This window comes from Puntigrus tetrazona, chromosome 18 (genome assembly GCF_018831695.1).
Source record: "Puntigrus tetrazona isolate hp1 chromosome 18, ASM1883169v1, whole genome shotgun sequence".
Classification (NCBI taxonomy): Eukaryota; Metazoa; Chordata; class Actinopteri; order Cypriniformes; family Cyprinidae; genus Puntigrus; species Puntigrus tetrazona.
In genome coordinates, this window is record NC_056716.1 from 3,672,568 (window position 1) to 3,696,873 (window position 24,306).

General features: G+C 36.9%; 3 protein-coding genes across 5 annotated transcripts in view; 2 read left to right on the plus strand and 1 right to left on the minus strand.

Moving 5' to 3' along the window:
• The window catches only part of ranbp10 (RAN binding protein 10), a 23,294-nt gene extending 16,564 nt beyond the window's left edge, over positions 1-6,730 (minus strand). Inside the window, exon 1 of one of the 2 annotated variants that reach the window (XM_043264544.1) lies at positions 6,219-6,730. In XM_043264544.1, coding sequence (XP_043120479.1) covers positions 6,219-6,417 — 199 coding nt within the window. In that variant the 5' untranslated portion in view covers positions 6,418-6,730. The remainder of the gene's footprint in view (positions 1-6,218) is intronic. The other variant, XM_043264545.1, reaches the window with a different exon arrangement.
• A 743-nt stretch (positions 6,731-7,473) lies between these two features.
• Positions 7,474-13,438, plus strand: tsnaxip1 (translin-associated factor X interacting protein 1). Its single transcript, XM_043264543.1, is given in 18 exon segments — positions 7,474-7,607; positions 7,955-8,006; positions 8,193-8,287; positions 8,426-8,531; positions 9,217-9,286; positions 9,289-9,309; positions 9,586-9,782; positions 10,097-10,229; positions 10,719-10,888; positions 10,977-11,048; positions 11,177-11,276; positions 11,375-11,490; positions 11,766-11,894; positions 12,010-12,168; positions 12,286-12,395; positions 12,481-12,604; positions 12,691-12,797; positions 12,938-13,438. Coding segments are annotated over 18 exon segments (2,001 nt in total). The 5' UTR covers positions 7,474-7,560; the 3' UTR covers positions 13,131-13,438.
• Positions 13,439-13,770: 332 nt separating this feature from the next.
• nutf2 (nuclear transport factor 2) lies at positions 13,771-24,283 on the plus strand. 2 transcript variants are annotated; one of them, XM_043216646.1, is made up of 5 exons: positions 13,771-13,878; positions 16,739-16,860; positions 19,754-19,825; positions 20,406-20,504; positions 23,528-24,283. In XM_043216646.1, exons 2-5 carry the CDS (start codon positions 16,762-16,764, stop codon positions 23,639-23,641), a joined length of 384 nt encoding a protein of 127 aa, XP_043072581.1. In that variant the 5' UTR covers positions 13,771-13,878; positions 16,739-16,761; the 3' UTR covers positions 23,642-24,283. The 2 variants fall into 2 exon arrangements, with proteins under 2 accessions (XP_043072581.1, XP_043072582.1); XM_043216647.1 differs by having other exon boundaries at positions 13,794-13,910.
• The last annotated feature ends 23 nt before the right edge of the window (positions 24,284-24,306 follow it).

A 24,306-nucleotide genomic window follows, 5' to 3' on the forward strand; every position in this document is an offset into this window, starting at 1 on the left:
TTGAGAAATGTCTACTTTCAATACAATGAAAGTTAAAAGGTCATCTGTGAGGTCTTCTGTGTTTCTCTGAGGAGAGAAAGTCATCCAGGTTTGGATGACGGTAAGTAAGTAATGGCAGAATTTTATTTTTTAAGGTAACCATCCCTTCAAGTAATACATTTTAATGTTGAAATACTATGTCCTTTTGATGAACAGAGACATCTATAATTAAGCTGAGGTTGTATTCCCAAAGAGTGTAAACAGTGTGGCAATAAAACATTGCTCTGTTTATTTGAGTGGTACGACATGTCAACTTTCGGATCAACCAATGGCACAGGTTTGTGGTGGCACTACCTGTTTGTGAGCACACTCCCTGTCTACAGTGTGTTTGTAGATGAGGAGTGTTTGGGAAACCAGTTTGGAAGGAAAAATTTTTGCATTTCCATTAAGTGTGTTTAGAGGGCAGAAATGATATACTGTCAACATGAAAATAATATTCCTTTTTAAGTGACTTTTGTAGTCTTAATGTAAATGATTAATCAGACCATGGTTCAGAGAGAGAAAAATAAGTTTTAACATCATCTAAAACGGCACCATGTCCTTTGTTTAGCTCCGCCCCTTCAAATGCAAAGTTCCTTTTGGCAAACAAACTTTCATGATTATAGCCTACCTTATGGGTAATTAAATTCTCATACTGCTTCACTCAACAAGTCATACTGAAATCGAACCCCATTTAAAGTTAACCTTTAATACAAGCTATAGTTTCAATTCTTCTCAAGACCAGTGTGAGAAAGGAAGTTGGTGAGTGTCATTGTCATCTAAGCCTCCATGTACCATAGCAATGTGCTCCAATCTCCTAATCCAGTTTCCTGCAGGTTGTAACACCTGCCAGCATTAATGGACACACAGTATTAGATTCTGCGAGGCCAGGCCTTCCTCCTGAGCCAATCATTCATTCAACTTCACTGCACTTCCAGAGTCTCATGTTTAACTCGCCCATGTGCACATATATGGACATTTCGAGTGTATCTTTGTGTGCCCCAGAACTGTAACATAACCCTCACCAGAAGTTTAACTGCAGGAACAGGTTACAGTGTATGCATTTTGGGGGGAAAACGGTGTACCAAGCGTATGTATTCTTCATTATCATCCTCTGTGATTACTGTAATAATATTAATCACATATTTTTAGCTTTCCACGTTCTGCTAGGAAGTCACAATAGGTTTGTCTGCCAAACCCAGACAAGAATTCATAATCAAGAACACTAACAAAATCTATTTATATCCACGGCTCATACAACCAGAGTAAAGGCAGACGACCCTGTATGTGCAAATCCCCAAGTCTCTCAACACGCACACACACACACACATTATAAACACACATACGTGTACACGCTTCTCCCCGCCCCTTGCTCACACACTCAATCTATTTATACATCATGCCATGACCACACCATTCTAGGAGCAAAGAACAGCAAGAGGACCCTGGGTGATTCTCTCCTTCTTTAGTTGCTTGTCTGTCTGCACCTCCCTCTATTTCTCTGCCAAACATGTTTAATGCACAAAATACAAATGGCTTTCATACAAAGTCCTCCTCTGCAGTGCATAATCATAGGTCTGCTCAATCTTAAAGCGCTGCTCTAATCTGGTGTAGAACATATCATTTTATTATGGCATGTTCTGTATTGGCGCGGTTTTATTCCATACCTTATTTTGTAACTGGGGTTTGGGGGTGAGTAATCCCTTTAGGACACATAACTCACTTTCAGTTTTGATAAGAGTGAATCTCATTAAAATGTTTACATGCACAATCTTACACTCATTATACTTAATAGCCCAACGGCATGTAAGGTCACGCAAGTACTATAAACAGTGTTCTAATTCCAAATAAATGTTTTTAAACTGGTTATGAAAAATCACATAGAAGATTTAAAAATAAATCACAATTCATTTTTCTCCCACATGTCCATCGGCACTGATAATCCAAGCAATTTCAGGGCTAATTCTTTACTGTGTGTCTTTAGTTATTTCTGACAGTACTGGTTTAATGCTAAAACACAGTTTGCACTAGTATAAGCTGTTGGTAAATGTGGCACAAAGGTTAAAATCCATAAAGAAAATATTTAGTTTGAAATAGAACTTGTGCATAATGTGACCTATGTGGCTGTCATGATAAATCGATTTGTAGATAAATTTTTCGAAAGCATTGAAAATCTCTCTTGAATCGATTCTGATTCTTAGTATTGCGTCTAGTTCCTTACGCACACGTCACTTGAACTTAAAATAATCATTCATAAAGTCAGAAAGAATTGGTTTCAGCTGAGGTGTACATTTAATTACTCAGCCGAACACACAAGCGCTCTTATTTGTGAGCATTTGAATGTGTGGTTAAAAACTAGCCTAGAACGCCACCTGGTTTTAAAAACTAAGCAAAGAATCAATTCCAGAGATTGATTTATTGTGACAGCTCTAACGTGCCAAGTAATGTCTCATTTGTCAATAAAACACTTTTTCTAAACTGACATTTAGTAAATTAAAAAAAGCTAACTAACAATGCTTTCTGTAACAATCTGGATCACCAGCCAGCAGAAAAGAGAAAAATTTTGTATGTTGGTGGTCATGAGGAAAATCTGGCTTCTTAAAAAAAATAAAAGTGAAAATTAATGTAAGCATTAATATGCCCAACTGTGGTGGTGCTCTAAAACAACTGTGGAGAAGTTTTCACACCAACCCGCACAACCCTAACTACAACTCAACTTTCAAGTGAAACAGACAGCTGTGATGAATGCTGGACTTCTCCAATCACTAAATTGGCTTAATCCCGCCTCTTTCTTACAATTGACTACATGCTCATTAAAGTGGTCTGGCTGCACAACAAGCAATGTATACAACCAAGTCCCAAAAGGTTCTAGAAAAAAGATCCATTTCTATTTCCTTTTAATCACAAATTTAATTGTCATGAAAATAACGTCAAAAAGCAGATTCTAATTTCCTTTACTTACAGCTGTTGAATATCATCAAAATTATAAAAAAAAAAATACAAAAAAGGTGGAAAAAATTATATCACAATGCAAACAAACTCTCTTTATCTTATCTTTATTTTATTTATACTATTTCTTAATTTTCAGTTTGATCTGGGGTGAAATATGACTGGCATTGCTGTTACCTTTTATTATATTAATTTCTAAATTAAAATAAAAAAAAAAAAGTGTTGCAATGCCATATTCATACCTCATGCAAACACAAAATCAATCAGCAGCACAAAATTGCACCGCTATCTGGCAAAACTCCTCTTCATATTTAAGGGTTTTTCTGTCAAAACATCCAAGTGAAATGGTGAGAGCTGTACAAAGCTACAGCTGGCACCCATAATAACATCAGCTAAGCAGGCAAAAAAAAAAGTACAATATGAGAGAACAAAGACACAGGGAGAGAAGATTGGGAGTGTTGTGCTAGTGTTAGCAAACAGGGTTTCACAGCTTCACAGAGACACTAGGGGGAAACGAACACAATCTGGTGATGTCACCACGCCGACTGAACATGCATGATTGGCTCCTCAGACAGGCAAAAGCCCTCTATAGGCAAACATTACAATGAGCTTAAAGGAAACACCATCCAACAGCCTACACAGAAAATGGACTGCAGCTCATCAAACCACAAACAATCTATGTTGCGCTAATATATCCACATCTATTTATCTTGATCATTAATCTATTCACGGGAGGCGGTGTGAAAACAACGTCTGCATGGGTGTAATACAGCAAAAATCACATTTCCTCCCTCCATTAATGGGCTCACGTCCTTGTCAGTGTGACGATGAGTAAAATGAGGTCCACACTGGGAACAAAGCTAGAAAATGAGCCTCTGGTGTCTTTTCCCCTTGTTTCATCATGCAAAGGCTTGACTGTTTTTTTTACACGCTTCCTAAATAAAGATGGAGAGCCATGTGGGCTAATACAGTATAACATGGCATAAACATTGCACAGATTTTCATCACATTATTTGACAGCATATATCTAGTGTCTTTACTTGACAGAAATATGATGTTACCTAAAATCCAGTCCAAAGAAACAGAATCTGGTACACTGGCCAAAATAGCACTGAAGGTTAATAGACTGCAGGTTAAATCACTTATTAACTGGAGCTGCTTTAAATACACAGCTACGTGATGTATATAATGACTGCAGATTATAGTAACAAGCCTTTGTTTGATCCTAATCTAATCACCGCAGTCCTACTTTGAGAATAAACCGACCAAAACAGTCAGGCTGACAGAACAAAAAGAAACAAAGATCCTTAACAATGAGGAAAGAAATCAATGTAAGTGTATCAATATCATCTGACTCTTTAAAAAATCTAATTCTTGGCTAACATCCGCCACCATATGAAGTGGTAAACAAACCCATAGCCTGAAAGGAGATAGTTGCCAATGAGGTACAATTTTCCACAGACACAAAGCAGTGTGCATTACCAAAATAATGCAGTGTTGTTCATTGATGTGTCAAAGGGGATGAAGTAAACTGTAAGGATAACCTTCCCACTGGGCCTGAGCACCGACACAAACAGTTGTCAAACGGAACGCACAACACGTAAGAAAATTAATGGCTACAGTCTATACACCCCTGACCCTCAAATGGCAACAATCTTGAAGTATTGCTCAACGAACCCATGGACACACATCGTCAAATTAGAATTAGGCTCTTTATAACAGCATTTGTGCCTAAACTAAAAATAACCAGGGTACGTGTCAGTAACATTTCAGACAACGCACAAAGCCTTTTTATAAACCTAATCATTCAAGTAGACGCTACGGCATAGGAGCTTTTTTGTTATCATGACATAAAATATCACTAGTTTAGGTTCAATGGCTAGTCAAGAAAGTCACTTTATAGTTCTCTAAAATATCATACAAGTAGGCTTATTTTAATGCACAGTAAATGCAGATTAACATCTATTCAGATCGCACTCAGAAAACTAGAACGCATACCAACAACTATATTGTTCAGTAATAGCGCACAGAATTATTATTGGAAACCTGGAATAGACACCAGCGACAATTACAATACATACTAGTACGAATGAATAGTTGATATGTGAAGCTCAGATTTCCCTAGAATTCAGTGGCAAAAATGTGTAACTTCTTACCAGGAACGATAAAGGCCTACGTTATCTGCACTACTGGGACAGTGACTAGTGGCAAAAGAATAAGTTATTGTAAATAATATAATAATACTAGGCTAATTAAACAAATACAGGTCACTACTCGAATGATGACTGGTCTAATGTACATCCAGTGATATTAAAAAGACACTGTAGGATTACTTAGCGATGATCAAAAATGGTAGTACTAGTAAAATCAGATACTAGTTCTTCTAAAAGATTTTTTTAAAACATTCTCACTAAAAGCATATACATTGCGCTCAGTGATAGTTCTTAGAATAGACCGCTTTATTATGTATTCTCCAGAAGCATGTACATAGTTGTTAAACAAAAAAAAAAGTACATCTGCAACGGGTAAATTCACAGACCCCCCTGAGGCGACTGGGTCATTCGAAACGCCACAACTGTTTAAACAGCTAATGTTGTGGAATTCGAATTCATTATTATGGCGAATTCGGCGCTTCGCAACGATTCGCTCTGATTCGAATCGTTCGATATCGTTCGTAAACACGAATACGCACATGTCCGTGCGTCAAATGCCTCAAATACGCAATAAAAACATTTTCGGCGATTTGTTTCGTTGTGATGCGGCGCGCGTCCTTATATAAATCACCCGATAGCGGATAACAAAACACACTTATGCAATGCGGAGTAAATTAACAAGCATTTGCAATTCATTGCAATGGTGTAGCTGCTTAGCTGCCCTTATTGCCCTGCCGTGGCTAGCTAGCACCAACCTCGACTAATTCACCGAAAGGGAGTTCAAACCATAAGCTTGGCAAATCAATAACAGTTGATGTTCTTGTCATGGCAATAGGTAAAAGGTAAGTGTCCGAAAGCTAGACTTCCCAGTCGTGCTTATGCCCCAAGCTACTCTCGCTAGCCGAATTCTGACATGATGTTTTGCTAAATGTCAACCCATTTGGACATTCCTCTTTCCTTCTATGCAACAAAGCAAAAGGGACGGAAAAAAGCAGCTCAAACTAGATCGGGGAGATTGCACATATTCGAGTGCAGCGAACCAGCCGGGATTGTCAAGGCCTATGGGTTGACAGTTCAGCGTGTGTCACATCTGTATACCTTTGTAATGCACCCGCAGATTATTCTGTGAGAGCCCGATGTAGCTGTACTTATCCTTGGGGCTCCAAGATCGGGGTAAGGGGGTCTCTTCCTCATTCACGGCCGGGTACAGCCGCTTCAAACGCTCGTTTAGCTCATGCTCTTGATAATTAAAAGCAGGATCTCCTGTGAGCAGGCTCCCCGCTCCAAGCTCTGCCATTTTTGCTTATGTTTTGTATTCCTTCTAGTAATCCTACCCTGTTGTGCCAATCCGCTAAAAAGGAGAGAGCGCTAGACTAAGGAGAGAAACAGCAGCGGTGAGATATCCCCGGATAACAGCCGCTCTACAGTGACGTGTGGGTACTGTAGTTGAACACAAAGCCCTGCGCAGTGCACACTGCTGACATGAGGGAAGTGCCATCAACTACATGACCCATACCTAATTCAATCGGGAGAGGAGCGGGCTGTAAAACGCAGTATAGGATTTGTAGTTTTTAGCACAACTCCTAATTCTATAGTTTAAGCAGGAGCGTACTTGATTTAGATGGAAAGTAACCCGTGTTTTTTTTTTTTTTTTCTTCTCTATTCAGTGCCCGTAATTTATTCAAATGCGTGATGATGTACATTAAGTTCACTAGATGTTTGCCATATTAAAATGCATGCATTTCAGCTTTTATGTAACATACTTCGTGTAATCCTTATCCTAAACTTTTGATCTGTGACGCAGTAGTATACTTTAATAACTCAACCTAAATAGTAACGTTACTTTTGTTTTACGTGTTAAACTATTGGAATAAAGCGTTAATTCATTGTACGTTGTTGTTGTTTTTGTCCTTTTCTTTAAAAATGTGTTATTTTTATGATGTTTAATCTTCTAATATACGTTTACAGTTAAAAACAAGAACATTCAATCCAAAGGCAAGGTCGCATTTAACCCTAACAAGACATTTTGTTCAACAAGTTAAGCACTCTTCAGTCTAAAAAACAGACGGTCTTACAAAAACAAGACACTCTCTGTGGTGTAATGCAGTCGCACTAGCCTTCACTGCCGTGATGAAAAAAACACAAATGTTATATCGTACCAAAGCATAAAACATTTGAAATGTTTACCAAATTGCGTATTTATACATTAAAATTTACAAGCGAATTTAATGCGACATATATAACGTTTTAGACGACAAGTCACGCTATTGTTCGTACAGGCACGCGGTGGGCGTCTATAAACGGAAAGGCTTTTCTAGGGTCCGTCGGTATCATAGCAACCACCTCTCAAACAACAACAATGCCACGCTGCTGAACGTTCAGTTAGACGTTCGCTGCTAAATTTTGCTGTGGATTATTATCAAGCTATTTATTTGTCCAAATGTCGCTGAAAGAGCTACAGCTGCCACCGTTGTCACACTCTGAAAGGCAAGATCTAAGGACATTTCAGAATCGATAATGTAATACACTAGCTGGAAATGACTGCCTAATCCAAAGTCAGTAGTTAAGTAGAACACTGCTAGTAAATGGGTAACTGACAAATAACGTGTTTTTATATCAAGGATTATTTAAAGTAAACGCATACGTATAAAGTAAATTGTATTTCAATAATTGCCATTTCTTTATTATTTCCTAATGTTGAGTTAATAGGCCTACAGCGTGACAACTGTTAACATATTTGAAAAATATAATAAAAACATAATCATTTGGATGAAGTATCAGTCACTGCCACTGTCACTGACCTAAATTGAAAATGTCTGTCTTTCCGTTAGCAGAGGATCACAACGAAACATTACTAGCGGGATATCTAGGTCAAAGTTTATAAAAGTGAGTTATAAACCTGCTGATTTAACAATAGAAATTCAGATATGATAGTATTTTAAACTTAATTTTAAAAAGTAAATAAAGTGTGACTTTAATTTAGTGGCATAAAACATTAAATGGCATTTATGTTGTAGTGTTTGACAGCCACCATATGCAAATTAATCCCAAATTAACGTTAATTTCCTTCAGATCAACGTGGGGGAAACCTCTGACAACTTTTCATCCTGGCCTGCTGAAGTTACCAATCAAATTGCCCAAAAGCCCAGAGGAATGAAACATCATGAGTATGGCAAATGCAACACATAGCATCACATAGTGTTCATTTTAGCATTGCAATAGTTGTAAAAGTTTACCCAGGGTTTACACTTTCCATGTCCATTGCATACTTTGGTCCTAATGTCTGCATATATGATGTGCTGCAGATCTCTTACCAAGCCTCGTTTCTTAAAACAACTGGAGTCTCATCTGAAGAGAGAATTAGAAGCTTTAGACACACATGGCCTCAAAGTCCAAGAGCTCAGACTGCAGGTTTATATCCCACTTTGTAACGTCTTTTACTCTTTAGTATAAATTGTATATTACAATTCACGGGTATGAAGTCTGGAATAATTTTTAAATGTATTTAATGTCTACTTATTTGTTAAAACAAACAAGCAAAAAAGCATTTAGATTTTTTTCTATTTTAATATATTTTAAAATTTAATGTTTACATGGTCTACAAAATGTCACATTGTCCTTTACAAATCGTCTTATGCTTATTTGCTGTCAAAAAATATTTCTTGTGCCGAAAATTATTAATATTTTTGTGGAAGTCTCTGATACATTTTTTTAGGATTTAAAAGTACAACATTTATTTGAAATGCAATTCTGAACAATAATTCTTAAAGAAAGCTTTTACTGTTGTTTTGATCTATTTAATGCATCCTTTGCATAAATTATACGTTTCTTTAAACAACAAAAAGAAATGTTAGTACACACAGCAGGCTACATATATTATACTGCATCTTATTTTCAAGTAAACAAATGTATTACACACACACACACACACACACACACACACACACACACACATATATATATATATATATATATATATATATATATATATATATATATATATATATATATATATATATATATATATACGTGTGTGTGTTTTTCAATACTAGTATTTGTGAAACAATTTTTCTGCTTTTTCCTGTCTTATATAAAGGTTTTCCAGGAGGTGTTTGGATATTTAATTGAAGAATTTAAAACTTACAAACCTATTTTCTCTTCCATAAAAATGAGTATGACATAACATTAGGTATGTGCAATCTTTTTAGTTATTTTTAGGGGCTAAAATCACTGTACTAGCAGGTTATTGCCCTTTCTAGTTTTATGTTACTAATTATATCATTATTGTATAAATATATAATTATTATTAATAGTAAGTAATGCAAAGCCTTTACATTAACTGTAGCTGTAAGTTTTTGATATAATGTCAAATAAATTGCTAATGGAACTCAATTGGTCAGTAGTAAATCACAAGGAAAAAAACAGATGAGATGTCACTAATCAAAGTGTTAATGTCTCTACCTAGTGCATCTTCGTGAACAGATCCGGGACCTGCTTCCGCTGCGGGCGAAGCTGGTGCTTGTGTCAGAACAGTGTGAAAAGAGGATTCTGGATCAGAGAGTACAGGAAAGAGATGAGCTCCGAGCTCTGAAGCGAGAGTGTAAGCGTCTGCAGCATGTCATTGAGAGTATGAAAGGACAACAGACTGCTCTACAGGTTCAGGTAGAGTTCATTCATTTCGTCTGTCCTTTTGTAGAGATCTGGCTACCTTGGAATATTCAGTATTGTAAGTGGTTAGCTTAAACTTTAGGTAATTGATGTTTTTTATTTAATAAATATATTTTTTAATCTAATCTTTTATATAAGATTTTAGTAAACAAGTTTATTTGAGTTGCTCAAAACAGTTAAATATTATTAATATTAATGTTAGTAATGTTAGCTGCTGTTAACAATCACAACACTTATGCTTCCATAAAGCGTATATGACAATAGTAGATAAATAATGAAACACAAACACATGTGTATCTCTCCCGTAGGTTGATCACCTAAAAGAGGATCTGGCCACCCAGTATCAGCTGTACAGGAATGAACGTGATGCACGAAAACTGCTTATCACCAGAATTAGCACAATGACCTCTACCCAAGACACTGAATATGATGATAATGAAGGTGACACGAGTGACGATTAGTAGTAGAGTCTGAAAAATAGAAATAAACATGGAAACAAATATTTAAACTTCTGGAATTAAGTGCATGAGAGTAAGGAGCTAGTGATAGAGTGACCACTAGTCTTAAACATTACATCTTTGTCACACTTCCTTCAAGATGCAAGTAGTGTCCTGCATTTCAGTTATTATTCAGTATTATTTTTTCTTACCTGAAATTACAATACCACAATAAAAAATGTGATTGCCATTTATCTATTAGCGCAGCAGTCATGTTAGTGTGTGGAAAATGCCAACTGAAGCATTCATCCTGTTTTCTTTTGATGATGATGACTGGACAGAAGAAAGTAATCAGTGTGTTAAATATAGTTAGGCTTGTTTTTTTTTTTTGAAGATTCAGCCGGGCTGAAGCTTTTTATAGAGGTTTGATTGCCGTGGTTGGGGTTGAGTAGCGAGGAGCTGATTTGACAAAAACTTTGCTTGTTCCTCTCAGAGGATCAATCTGAGGATCCCGTGGTGGTGAAAATGGCTTTGCAGGTGTGTAGAGAGGACCTCACCAAAGTCCAAGTTGAGCTGAACCGCCTGCAAGCTGAATACAGTGATGTGGTCCCACGACGAGACTGGGACAAACTGAATCATATACATGAGGAGACTTTAATAAAGGTCTGGGAAAAAGTATTATTTTTAAGTTGCATACAATATAATGAATGAATAATTCTAATATTTAATGTGATTTGTTTCCATGTTTTAGCTTGAAACCTTACAGACAGACTTTGACCAGATAAAGTCTGAGTATGACACACTGCTTGAGGTTCATTGTCAGGTACTTGAGCAGAGAAACTATAATGATGGTCTATAATGATAGATCTATAATGATATAGATCTAGGTCTATAATGATAAATAAATAATAGTAAACGCATCTGATTACTAAACATTATTCTAATCAACAGTCAGCACCTGCTGTGTTACACTCCAGTCAGTCTGTGATGCAACACGGCTCTGATAACAAACACACTGTTACTCCTAGACCGTACTGGGAACAATGTTCAGGTAACAGTATCTCAATTGTCCAGACATAAGCTGACATATCTTTTATATAGTGCAGTTAATCTTATGTTTCAGATAATCTTATGTAATATGTGTTACAGATATACTAGGAGGCAGTAAGCGATGTAAAGAGCTCTTTGAAGGTCAATCCAGCCAAAAGAGGCTGGAGATCTTGCTGCAGCAGCTAAATGGCCAAAATAAGTTCTTCACCGGTCTCGTAAGTGTTCTCAACATCAAAAATAGCAATAGAGCACTGCAGTGATGCATATTTTTATAGGCCAGCATTGAAGGTAGTATTACCCTGGTTCTCTCAGCAAAACCCCAATAGGATTTTTCCATTGGCTTTTGGATTATTGCATAAAATAATCTGTTTAACTATTATCTATCTAAATGATCTATTTTTATCTCTTTAGTCTACATGTAAAAAAAATGAAAAAGACGCTAAGCATAGGCTATAAATGAACTGAGGCTGAAGTAAATTTGTTTTCACAGGGCACATCCAGTGACGTTCCCATTTATCTACAGTATGAGGGGAAACTTAAGAATCTTAAACTCAAGAAAGCAGATGTAGTTAGAGTTATTAAAGACATCTGGAGGAAAAAAAATGCAGAGAATGAAAAGGTACGTATGGCATACCAATACATTGTCTTGATTTGTCTAATCAGTCACTAGTTAATCAGTTACTAGTTCTGAGTATTTAATGCTGTATTTCTCCACATGTTTTTCTTCAATGAAGAATGATGACTCCAGAGATCTGCAGATGTTTGTTCACAGCTATCTTGTTGAACATTATAAGGATAAGGCAGGAGAGTGGGCTTACAGCTTGATGGAAGGCATTCAGAACAATCTTGAAGATGATCTCATTTGCCTTTTTAATGACATCTTGATTGGGAAGGTTTGCACTTACTCTAAATAAGCATTTGTGTAAATGTCCATAGCACTGCTGAACAATTAAGTCCAATGAAAGTAGTTTTTTGGGATATATATATATCTGACTGTAATCTTGTGGCAGGTTGATGAGAGTATCTACCATGGACAGACTCAGCTGCTGTCTTACTTGCTCAAGGTTTTAATTCAAAGTGACACAACACAATGCGGATCACTAACTGTCGTAGAATTTAGGTGAACAAAGACTCCGAATTCCTCAGTTGAATATGCATGATTGTCATGTGATTATTATTATTAAATTATGCATGCTAATTTTCAGTGATGCATTGAGGAAGGCTTTCCCTCTGAAGGCAGATCAAGACATAGAGGAGCTCTTGGTGGTGGCTCAGACAGAGCTGAAGAGTAATGGAGGGCACATTGCTTATCAGACACTTTATACAGAGGTATTTTATGATCTATTTAAGGCATGGTTACTGAATATAAATATATAGAACAACACCGTATTTTGTTTACATTGTTCCCACTCCAGGACACAGATGGAAGACACAAAGAATTCCTGAGTCTAGTTAAAAAACAAGCTACTGCTGAGAGACTCCAGTATATCAGCGAGCTCAGAGTGCAACTAGATGGCAAACAGTGAGAAATCTTCATCCATCCATTGTTTACAAAATGTTATCATAGATCTACTCTATCATAGAGTAAAAGCCCCGTTTAACTCTAGATTTCAATAATAGTGTTGTCATAGTTTTGTTCTGTTTTGTTTATCATCAATGTAGGGAAGTGGATGCAGAGCACCTCAGGACTGCCTTCAAGACTATCGATCCCTCACTGGATTCTGAAACTCTGGACTGGAATCTCAGTGTAGCTTTTCAGACAAAGGAGTGTGAATTACAGACTCAAGCTTTGAACACCGACGTTGTGCTACAGCGTCTCTCTGTGGCTAATATAATAAGGGCAGGGCCTAAGTGATGACCGTTGTTACATCAAGCACGTTTCCAGTCTTTTTATAGCACACTACATATATAAACCAAGCACAGCACTAGGGTATAGAAATACCTTAATACTTTAATAGTTTGCATATTGTTATGTAATTAGACAAATCACATATCAAGAATGACACAGTAATTAAAAAAATAAATAAATAGCCTAAATGTGTCTGCATGCTACTTCAACATATTATTTTTTTGCTGTCCATTAAAAAGAAACTGACGTGTTATATTGACCACTAAAGATCACATATGTAATTATTATGTCAATAAATGGCACATTTATATGTATTTGTTTGTCATTGTGTTGATTTGCAACAAATTCATGTAATTTATTATTAACAAGAGATCACTTTTGCACCTTGTAAATGCAAACAAGAACTGCATTTGTGAGACTAAAATGAAATTTTCTGCACGTATAATTTTAAGTTTACAAGCACACAAAAACTGCACAAATATGGTTTCTAAGGGACAATACTGGTGTGAGTATTTAAAGTAAACTATTCTCGGATTCACCTGCTGCTCGAAGCACAAGTTCTAGATTTGGAAAGCAATACATCAACAACTATGTCTACGCTGAGAATCTGTTGACTGGCTGTCAAGAACCAAAATTCAAAGCAGTGTGTAAGCGCTTTGCGCATGCTCAGACTGAAGAGGCCGCTCAACTTCTGTTCTCGGCGCGCTGGAATCGCCATAACTGGAACCGGGGATTCGGTTTAGGGCTCACGGAGGTAAGATGTTGGTCAGACATGATTTATAACAGGTAACGTTGTTTTTACGCTGCACATAACTACTTTATAACTACTTTATGCAAAGTAGCGCCGGGGCTTTTTGCCAAGAATTATCAGAAGCGCTAGCTAATAGGACACGCCTATAGGACAGGAGCGTGTACGGGCCGCGCGAGGGTCTCGCCTGCGTTCAGCTCATATGGCTCTGGGGTATTTTTAGAACTGAACGAGGGTGCGTTTGGTCCAAGCTGGCCGTTGATCGTTGCTATTCAGACTCCGAGTCGATATTGAAACGGCAGCGTCCGCTTCACCGTAAAACACAACTTTTTCGCATCACGATTTAGCCGGCGAGCTCGTTGTAGACAGACAGGCAAGTGTTAGCACGTCTGCGGCTAAAAGCTAAAATGAATCAGTCTAGAGCGAGGCCATTGAAAACCAGCTAATAATCACAGCACGCTTACTTTTAACGACTGGTGGCATTCCTAATCAAACAGATGCTGTGGTTAGGAGGAAATTATTTTGAAAACAATTTGGACGCTTTCGTATTGTCACTAACTGATTTGTAAATGAAGTTAGTACTTGCTAACCAACCAACTGGTGCTAAGAGTCTGTAAAATCCTCTTTAGAACGGCCAGGCGAACGCTTTTATGCCACTCGTTAACGTTTTGGTTTGACAGTAATCGAGCTAGCTTGGTTAGTGTCTTTATTGTCATTCATACAATTACTGCTGCATGCCAGAAAGTGTAATTATAGGGAATTGTCATCAACTCGTATTAAATATAGACGTTGTATTACATAATTGTACTTGTTAGATGGAAACTGGAAAGTGTCAGACACTAGAGAAATTTAAATGTTAAGGTTTTGAAGGCTCCAGTGGATCGTGGCCCAATCACATGATATATTAACCGCTCAAATTTGCTGACAACTCTGTGGGCTTTTAAAAGGGTGGAGCAGGAGTGTGTTAAATTCCACCAGCTTCTGAACAGAAAGAAGTCTAAGTTTACTTCACTATATTGAATCTAATCGTGACAAACCTAATGTCATTAGAAAGGTCCAAGTCTCCTGAATAGATATTTAACCCTTTTTTTTGTAAAAAAACAACAACAAAAAAACAATCATCTAGGAAAAGTAAAGGATTCATTTATGACAAGAGTTCACCTAAAAGGAGTTCAGACCTTTGTCGCGAAAAGTCTTCTTTGTCTTTTTCCGCTTTAGAAATCATGATTAAATTATATGTCACTTGAAAACTTAAAAACTCAAAATTCATCCTTTAAAACCTATTTTAAAATCAGGCGTTGCATTACAATGCAAATCAAAATCTTGTCACAAAATGTTTTCATTCATGAAATTCAAGTTTTGATAGTGCACCGTAATGTCTGTGTTCAAAAATATGAGTGACAGTTAAGGGGTTAAAGCAGAAGATGACATTTATTTTTTATAATAAAAAGAGTATTATAGGGTGTTATCACTATCATTGTTGTTTTTGGTGTGTGCAGACCTACATTTATGGTTCTTAACAATTAATAATTCCATGAGAAGTTCAAACCACAATGATAACCATAAAGCTACAGACCGATATCAGTGAAATAACTTACAGAACAAATTTTTGTAACCAATGAACTATGAAGACATTGACAGCCAGTCAATGCTGGATTCTGATTGGCCTTCAGTGTTAGTTTGTTCACCAGATAAAAATATAAAAAAAAATTAAAACAGTATAATTAATTTGTGTTGTTATAGCTCCATTTTTTTCATTGACTTAGAACAATTATCACTTTATAATCATTGTTATTATGATTATCATCTTTAGTGAAAATGGTCCATTAATTCAGTCTTTTTGGTCTGATCTGCTTGGCTTTTTTAAGTTTGTTTTTTGATAGATTTTTGTTAGGATCTAGGTTTAATGTTTTTTCTCCCGAAAATAAAGCTGATATATTTTTTTTTAGTGTAAGAGAAACAAGCATGCATACCACAGAATGTTGTCTATGAACTTCTGTTTTTGTGGTAGCTGTTATGTGTATATATATATGTATACACATAAACACAAGACAAACTTTTTCATGGAACGCGCTCTGCTACACAAAATAAGTAGGCTGATTACACCATATACACGCATATTATCTGAATTTTATTTTCTGTAAAAAAAGTTTCATATTGGTGACATATATGCTGATGCAGATATATCTGACAGTCTCATATCAGTCGGGCTCTGCTAATTAGTTAACAAAAGTTATAAGCATTGTAATATTCTAAGGATGTCATTACAAGTGATAGAAGATTTAAAAATGATTGGTTCATTCATAAATTGGTAAGGTCTTACCTTCATGCTATGGAAGTACAATCTAGAAGACAAAAAACAACAAACTGAGCACTGAAAACAGGTGTGGCTATATAAGGTCTGATTAGTGCCAGTTTGGCCAATTAAAAACACAAAGGAATTATTTATACTTGCAAAGAAATGAAATTATTGATACTATCAGTTCTCCTATCAGTCATTGTTTATTTATTTATTATAGCTGGTTGCCTCCTTATGGGCTGAACCATGTTGTCATTACACGACCAGCCATATCAATCAATTGACAAGTTGCCAATGAAATGTTTACTTCATATTTTCCTTTCAATTGTGTGGTGCCTAGTTTAAACAAGTGTACATCTTAACAAACCCAACAGCACAGCAAACGCAATACAAATGATATTCATCAATAGTATAAACGTAATGCACCCAAATATTTTGATATCAATTTGAGGTCCAAGATCGCTGCTTTAAATGTAAATTTAAAGTTTCTTTTTTGTTTTTCTGTCTTGTCGGTTATCAACCCTCAGTCTGTCATATACATTGAGTCATTTATTCTGTCTCCACCAGTGCCTGTAGTAGGGTGAATCAGAATGGGAGACAAGCCGATTTGGGAACAAATAGGATCCAGCTTTGTGCAACATTACTATCAGCTGTTTGACACAGACAGGACTCAGCTTGGATCAATATATGTGAGTATTGTATTAATTTTTTTTTTATATATATATTTTTTTTTCCAGGACAATCTCTCTTGTCTAGTCCCTTAGCTGAAAGAGACATCAAGTAGAGCTGTTTTACTGTCTCTGCCTTTTAATCATGTTAGTGTATATTATGTCTTGCAGAGTGACGCTAGATGTCCAGTGGCAAACAAGCTTTATTATGTTTTTAGGAGAGGAGTCTTTTCAGGCCAGAAATGTGGTTCTATACTGGACCTTTAAAAAGAGCCTAAAGTATTAGTTAACCTGTATTTTCAGCAACATATGTTAAACAGTATGTCAAACATATGTTAAAGGGTTAGTTCACCCAAAAATGAAAATTCTGTCATTAATTACTCAAGTAGTTTCAAACCCGTAAGACCTTTGTTCATCTTCAGAACACAAATTAAGATATAGCTCTCTGATTTAATCAAAATCTGGCCCTCCATAGACAGCAACACAACTGAAATCTTCTTATATCCAGAACCGTTGTAAATGAATCGGTAAAACAGTCCATGCGTCATCAGTGGCTCAACTTCAGTTTTGCGACACTCTGAGAATGCTTTCTTGCCATACTTCTCCCCCGAGTTATGTCTTCGGCCATTTTAGAGAATAACACAATGCATAAGCACACTTTCCCCCGAGTGTAAACAACGCTTATTACATAACACGGGGGAGAAGAATGGTAAATTATTTTGTTTTCTTTGAGCAGCAAAAAGGTATTCTTGTAGCGTTGCAAAACTGAAGTTGAGGCACTGATGTCATATGGACTGTTCTACTGATGTATTTACAAAGTTTCTGGATCTGGGAACATTTCAGTTTTGTTGCTGTCTTTGGAGGGTTAGATAGCTCTCTGATTTCATCAAAAATATCAAATTATCAAAAAATATCAAAAATTTGTGTTAAGAAGATAAACAAATGTCTTACTGGTTTGGAACGACATGAGTGTAAGTTAGAAGTGAACTAACCCTTTAAACAATACTTACATTGAGGGATATTTATTGAGTGTATATGTGTATGTATACTGTGTGTGTGTGTATATATATATATATATATATATATATATATATATATATACAGACGTGGACAAAATTGTTGGTACCCTTTGGTCAATGAAAGAAAAAGTCACAATGGTCACAGAAATAACTGTTATCTGACAAAAGTAATAATAAATAAAAATTCTATAAATGTTAACCAATGAAAGTCAGACATTGTTTTTCAACCATGCTTCAACAGAATTATTTAAAAAAATAAACTCACTAAACAGGCATGGACAAAAATGATGGTACCCTAGAAAACACTGAAAATAATGTGACCAAAGGGACATGTTAATTCAAGGTGTGTCCACTAATTAGCATCACAGGTGTCTACAACCTTGTAATCAGCCATTGGGCCTATATATATGGCTCCAGGTAATCACTGTGTTGTTTGGTGATATGGTGTGTACCACACTCGACATGGACCAGAGGAAGCAAAGGAAAGAGTTGTCTCAAGAGATCAGAAAGAAAATTATAGACAAGCATGTTAAAGGTAAAGGCTATAAGACCATCTCCAAGCAACTAGATGTTCCTGTGACTACAGTTGCACATATTATTCAGAAGTTTAAGATCCATGGGACTGTAGCCAACCTCCCTGGACGTGGCCGCAGGAGGAAAATTGATGACAAATCTAAGAGACGGATGATCTGAATGGTAACAAAAGAGCCTAGAAAGACTTCTAAAGAGATTCAAGGTGAACTTCATGCTCAAGGAACATCAGTGTCAGATCGCACCATCCGTCGTTGTTTGAGCCAAAGTGGACTACATGGGAGACGACCAAGGAGGACACCATTGTTGAAAACGAATCATAAAAAGCAAGACTGGAATATGCCAAACTACATGTTGACAAGCCACAAAGCTTCTGGGAGAATGTCCTGTGGACAGATGAGACAAAATCGAAGTTTTTGCCAAGGCACATCAGCTGTATGTTCACAGACGAAAAAATGAAGCATATCAAGAAAAGAACACTGTCCCTACTGTGAAACATGGAGGAGGCTCTGTTATGTTCTGGGGCTGCTTTGCTGCGCCTGGCACAGGGTGTCTTGAATCTGTGCAGGGTACAATGAAATCTCAAGACTATCAAGGAATTCTAGAGAGAAATGTACTAGCCAGTGTCAGAAAGCTTGGTCTCAGTCGCAGGTCATGGGTCTTGCAACAGGACAATGACCCAAAACACACCGCTAAAAACACCCAAGAATGGCTAAGAGGAAAAATTGGACTATTGTAAAGTGGCCTTCTATGAGCCCTGACCTCAATCCTATTGAGCATCTTTGGAAGGAGCTGAAACATGCAGTCTGGAAAAGGCACCCTTCAAACCGGACACAACTGGAGCAGTTTGCTCATGAGGAGGGGCCAAAATACCCGCTGAGAGGTGCAGAAGTCTCATTGACAGTTACAGGAAGCGTTTGATTGCAGTGATTGCCTCAAAAGGTTGCGCAACAAAATATTAAGTTAGGGGTACCATCATTTTTGTCCAGGTCTGTTTCATGAGTTTATTTTTTTTTAATAATTCTGTTGAAGCATGGTTGAAAAACAATGTCTGACTTTCATTGGTTAACATTTATAGAATTTTATTTATTATTACTTTTGTCAGATTAAAGTTATTTCTGTGACCATTGTGAGTTTTTCTTTCATTGACCAAAGGGTACCAACAATTTTGTCCACGTCTGTATATACTGTGTGTGTATATACAGTATGTATGTATGTGTATATGTAAAGTAAGTAAAATGTAATATGTATTTATAAAAAGACTGGCCATAGTGGTGCTGTACCATCTACATTTTGACTGCTTTAGCTCAACTAAAGAAAATGTAAAAAAAAAAAAAAAAAAAAAAATACTTCTCTTGTCCTAGATTGATGCGTCATGCCTTACGTGGGAGGGTCAGCAATTCCAGGGAAAAGCGGCAATTGTCGAAAAGCTTTCCGTACGTATTTGTGTTTTTGTTATAGTTGAAGTTTGATTTAAAGGGATAGTTTACCCCAAAATGACTGTTATTAATTACTCATCTTTATGTCATTCCAAACCCGTGAGACCCTCGTTCATCTTCAGAACACACTTTTTTTTTCTTTGCTTCAATTTCTTTTCTTCCTCACAGCATCAGCAGCACCATACGCATGCACTGAGGTAGTGTTGTGAATGGCAGCCTAGACTGACCCGGCAAAAAGAAATAATTACAGTTATTTTTGTTTTCTTTCTGCACAAAATCGTTCATTCAGTTGCGTTGCTGTCTATGCAGGGCCAGAAAGCTCTTGGATTTCATCAATAATATCTTAAATTGTGTTCTCAAAGATAAACAAAGGTCTTGCAGGTTTGGAACCGCGTGAGGGTGGATGATTAATGCCAGAATTGTCATTTTTGGGTGAACTGTCCTTTTTAAGTAATGTGAAAGGCTAAGGTTTATATACTTTTGAAAATAGAAGTTTGGGAATTTCCCCACTATCAACCAATAAATAAATTAATTAAAAGTTTAAACAATTATTATATACCCTATTTTCTTTCTTCAGAGCCTGCCCTTCACAAAAATAGCTCACAGCATCACAGCACAAGACCATCAGCCCACCCCTGATAGCTGCATATTGAGTATGGTAGTAGGCCAACTAAAAGTAAGTATTTTCTAAATTTAATTTTGACCTCTGACAGTCTGCTATTAAAGCAGTGCTTGAGGAGAACACTTTAGACAAATATGCATGTGATAAGGTCTAGGAGGGCTTTCTCCTCGTTTGAAATGCATAACATCACCTTAATCCCAGTGGTATTTAAATCGAGAGCGGCCATGGACGGTTTAAGCCTCTCTTGATTGCCCTCTCGCTTCACCTTGCGTGACATAGTACTGTGCAGTCAGAGATATTATAAGCATTTCAGAGCTGCAGTCTATGTGTGTTTGTCTGTCAGGCAGATGATGACCAAGTGCTGGGCTTCCACCAGACCTTTCTGTTGAAAAGTATCAACACTGCCTGGGTTTGCACCAACGAGGTCTTCAGGCTTGCCCTGCACAACCTTTGAGCTTAAGGGCTCTCTGTGGTCACATGGCCTTTCCTCCTTCTCTTAATGTCTGTAAGGACCAGTGTCCGCTTGGGTTCGCGCACACCGTACGAGCCTCTCTACTAACGGCTTTAAGCTGCGCTCAGATCAAGCATCTGTGTGGAGTTAGTGTGTTGGGAATGCTATTACACATCGAGTATGTTCATGCAGGTTTGCCTGGTGTGTTTGTGAATTAGTTCGCGCCTCTGCAGCAACGAAACGACCAAAAGTCATTCGTTTGCAGTGAGAAGTGGCCATTTTTGTTGACCTTTAATGGCGTAATGCGTCCAAGAACATTAAAAGTGGAGAAATGTTTAATTTAATGAGCACCAAATCCGTATGGCGGCCCGTTTCTCACATACTCCGTTTACTCTGTGTATGCATTCTGCGTTCAGTACAAATACGGTGAAGAATTTGCAGCATTTACAGTCTGCTGCTGATCCATGGCACACACAAACACAACACATAAATATATGTGTGTGTGTGTTTCTGTTTATATGTATGTATACACACACATAAATTAAAACTTTATTTTGGTTTGACGGCACTGATTAAAACCTACCACTGACAATCAACTCTTGCTCCTTTTCTTCTGCATTTAAAACTTTATAACAACCAATCCTGCCAGTCAGGATGGTTTTTTTTTTTTTACCTCCACGAGTGTCATTTATTATGTTGCCTAGTTTATCTAAAAGTTTATCTTTTCTTGGCTTTAAACCTAATGTTGACTATAACACATAGTAGATTTAATTATATGCCTTTATGGTGTAATTACTACATGTTAGTGTCAATCCATGTTCTTTTTTACCTCGAACAATGTGCTGTCACTTTAATTCAGTGCATGCAGCAAAGCAAAAATAGATTGAAACAGAAGCAATCGCTGCAACGCTGCACCGCTCCTGGAGCACATTGCCAGACAGCATCTGTGTGCAGTGTGAATGCTCTAACCTGTTAACATGGGCACGGAAAATCATACCTCATATGCACTGCAAACAGAGTATGTTTGAAACAGCCGTAACAATCAGCTTTTGTTTTTTTCACCTGTATCTAATATTTTTAATAAAGAGTTCCTTCACATGGAAAATGTGGCATTGTTAAAAAAAAATAGTTTCTTACTGAGCTTTTAGAATTCTATTTATAAATGTGCAGGATCAAATAGTGTAAAAATGAATGGTGATTTAATATTGGGGGTAGAATGTTTTTATGCATTTATTCTTACATTTTCTTTCTAGTCTAACTATTTGTAATTTTGTGCTTTTGTCATTTTTACAAGTTTTTTTTTTTTTTTTTTTTTTTTTTTATTCTAGCTCTAGTAATAGTTAGTAGTAAATAGTTATTTCATTTTAAAGGAATAGTTCAACCAAAAATGTCAATTCTGTCATAATGTACCCATGCTCTAGTGCAGTGGTTCCCAACCAGTGTGCCGCGGCACTAAGGGGTGCCGTGAGATCTTTTGAGGGTGCCGCCAAAATTTCGGGGAAAAAATTCCAAGGGTGCCTCAAACAAGAAAAGGTTGGGAACCACTGGTGTAAACAGTATTCTCATATCATCTAGGACTAGGTATAAGGTGTTGTTGCATGCAAACTCTCGAAATGAAACAAATAAATAAATAATAATAAAAAAGCTACGGAGATTTTAAATATCTATTTCCTTATAAGGGTGCCGGGAACTTTTGAAAGGCTTTCCAAGGGTGCCTCAAACAAGAAAAGGTTGGGAACCACTGCTCTAGTGGTTTAAGTCTGTATGAATTTCTTTGTTCTGCCAAACACAAAGACATTTTGAAGAAAGTTTGTAACCAGGCTGTCTTGGGTCACCATTGACCTTCATAGTAGGAAAAAAATACAATGGAAGTCGATGGTGGCCATAAAACAGCCTGGTTACAAACTTTCTTCAAAATATCTTCCTTTGTGTTTGGCAGAACAAAATTTTGTAACTACTCAAAGGGTGAGTAAATGATGATAGAATTTTCATTTATGGGTAAACTATTCCGTTTCAATTATTTTTTTTCTATTACTTGATTTCAGCTTTCATTTTAATTAACAAAAAATATATAATATTCATTTTAAATTAATATTGAGTACAGTGTGTACTAAAATTACAACACTTAACGGAGTATAAAAAAGCACTTTATATCCTTTAGATGACTTAAAATTACTGTAAAATAAATGTAATAAAAACATGGTAATGATAGCCTGTTATATGGCCAAATGACATACACAGGTGATGCCTTGTCATGGATTTCTGCATTGTTAATGGGGATTCATTAGTGAAGATCATTTAAATTTAGTACTAGGCCCTGTTGTTTATTTGAGAAATTAACCCAGATTGCTTAGTACCACTTTTTGTCATGTTTTTATTTTTGATTTCACCATCATCAGCCAAAATACTCTAATTATGTAAAGTTATTACGTCCGTAGATGGAAAAAAGTGTATATTGAGACAGCCTTTAGTTTGCCGTGATTCATTAATGCAGCTTTTGTCTTTCTGTAGCTGAACTAATATGCTTTGAAACGTGCATGTTTTAGCGTAATTCTCCTCAATGCAGTGTTGCACAGTTGTATGAGAGGCTCTGCCTAAGTCTCCTTTGTGTTTCTGTATTGTCCAGGCAGATGATGACCCCATCATGGGATTCCATCAGAGCTTCATCCTGAAGAACATTAACGAGGCGTGGGTTTGCACCAATGACATGTTCCGCCTGGCGCTGCACAATTTTGGTTAAACGCCCCATGGCTAGCAGGAGGGAAGTGGGGGAAGGTGGAGGATGGGGTTCTACCCTGATGACGCCCAAACCTGTCAATCAGCCCTTCATTCATCACACTCGAGAGAAACGCCACCGGATTACAGCGGTCAATCACAGAAAACGTGCAGGCACATACAGTACTGCCTCTACTACAGAAATGACATGTTTCTTTGCTGAAAGCCCACACATCCATCAAACTGACCCTTTTCCTTCCTGCAACCTGCATGATGATGGGGAGCTTAAATATCAGAGGACGCCCTGACCAGGACAAATTCGTATTAACCTAACCTCGGCTGTTTGATATTTACATTTTAGTTGCTGATTTTGACTCTGAAATAACAACTGTCGTACTGTCTTTCTTTGCTTTAGTACAAAGTGTGTTCAGCTTGTTTTTAGAATATGCCCATTGAAGTTTAATCTTTTTTTTTTTTTTTTTTTTTTTCTTTCTCGCCCCACTTGAAAATTGGTGTGATGTCAGGTTGCTCTAGCTATCCAAAGAACACCACCCTAATTTCCCCTTCCCTTCAGACCAGTGTGCTTCCCACTTTCTGCTCACTGCTCTCTGTGACAATAATTTCCAAGCCACGATACACAATAAAACCTTTGACTTTTTCTTAAAAACGTCATCATCTTGTTCATCCCCC

Bases quoted from the DNA above. Each gene is read 5' to 3' on its own strand.
- nutf2 (XM_043216646.1), top strand. From the start codon at position 16,762: ATGGGAGACAAGCCGATTTGGGAACAAATAGGATCCAGCTTTGTGCAA. The intron at 16,861-19,753 runs GTGAGTATTGTA...CTCTTGTCCTAG, and splicing joins CTCAGCTTGGATCAATATAT to ATTGATGCGTCATGCCTTAC. The intron at 20,505-23,527 runs GTAAGTATTTTC...TGTATTGTCCAG, and splicing joins TGGTAGTAGGCCAACTAAAA to GCAGATGATGACCCCATCAT.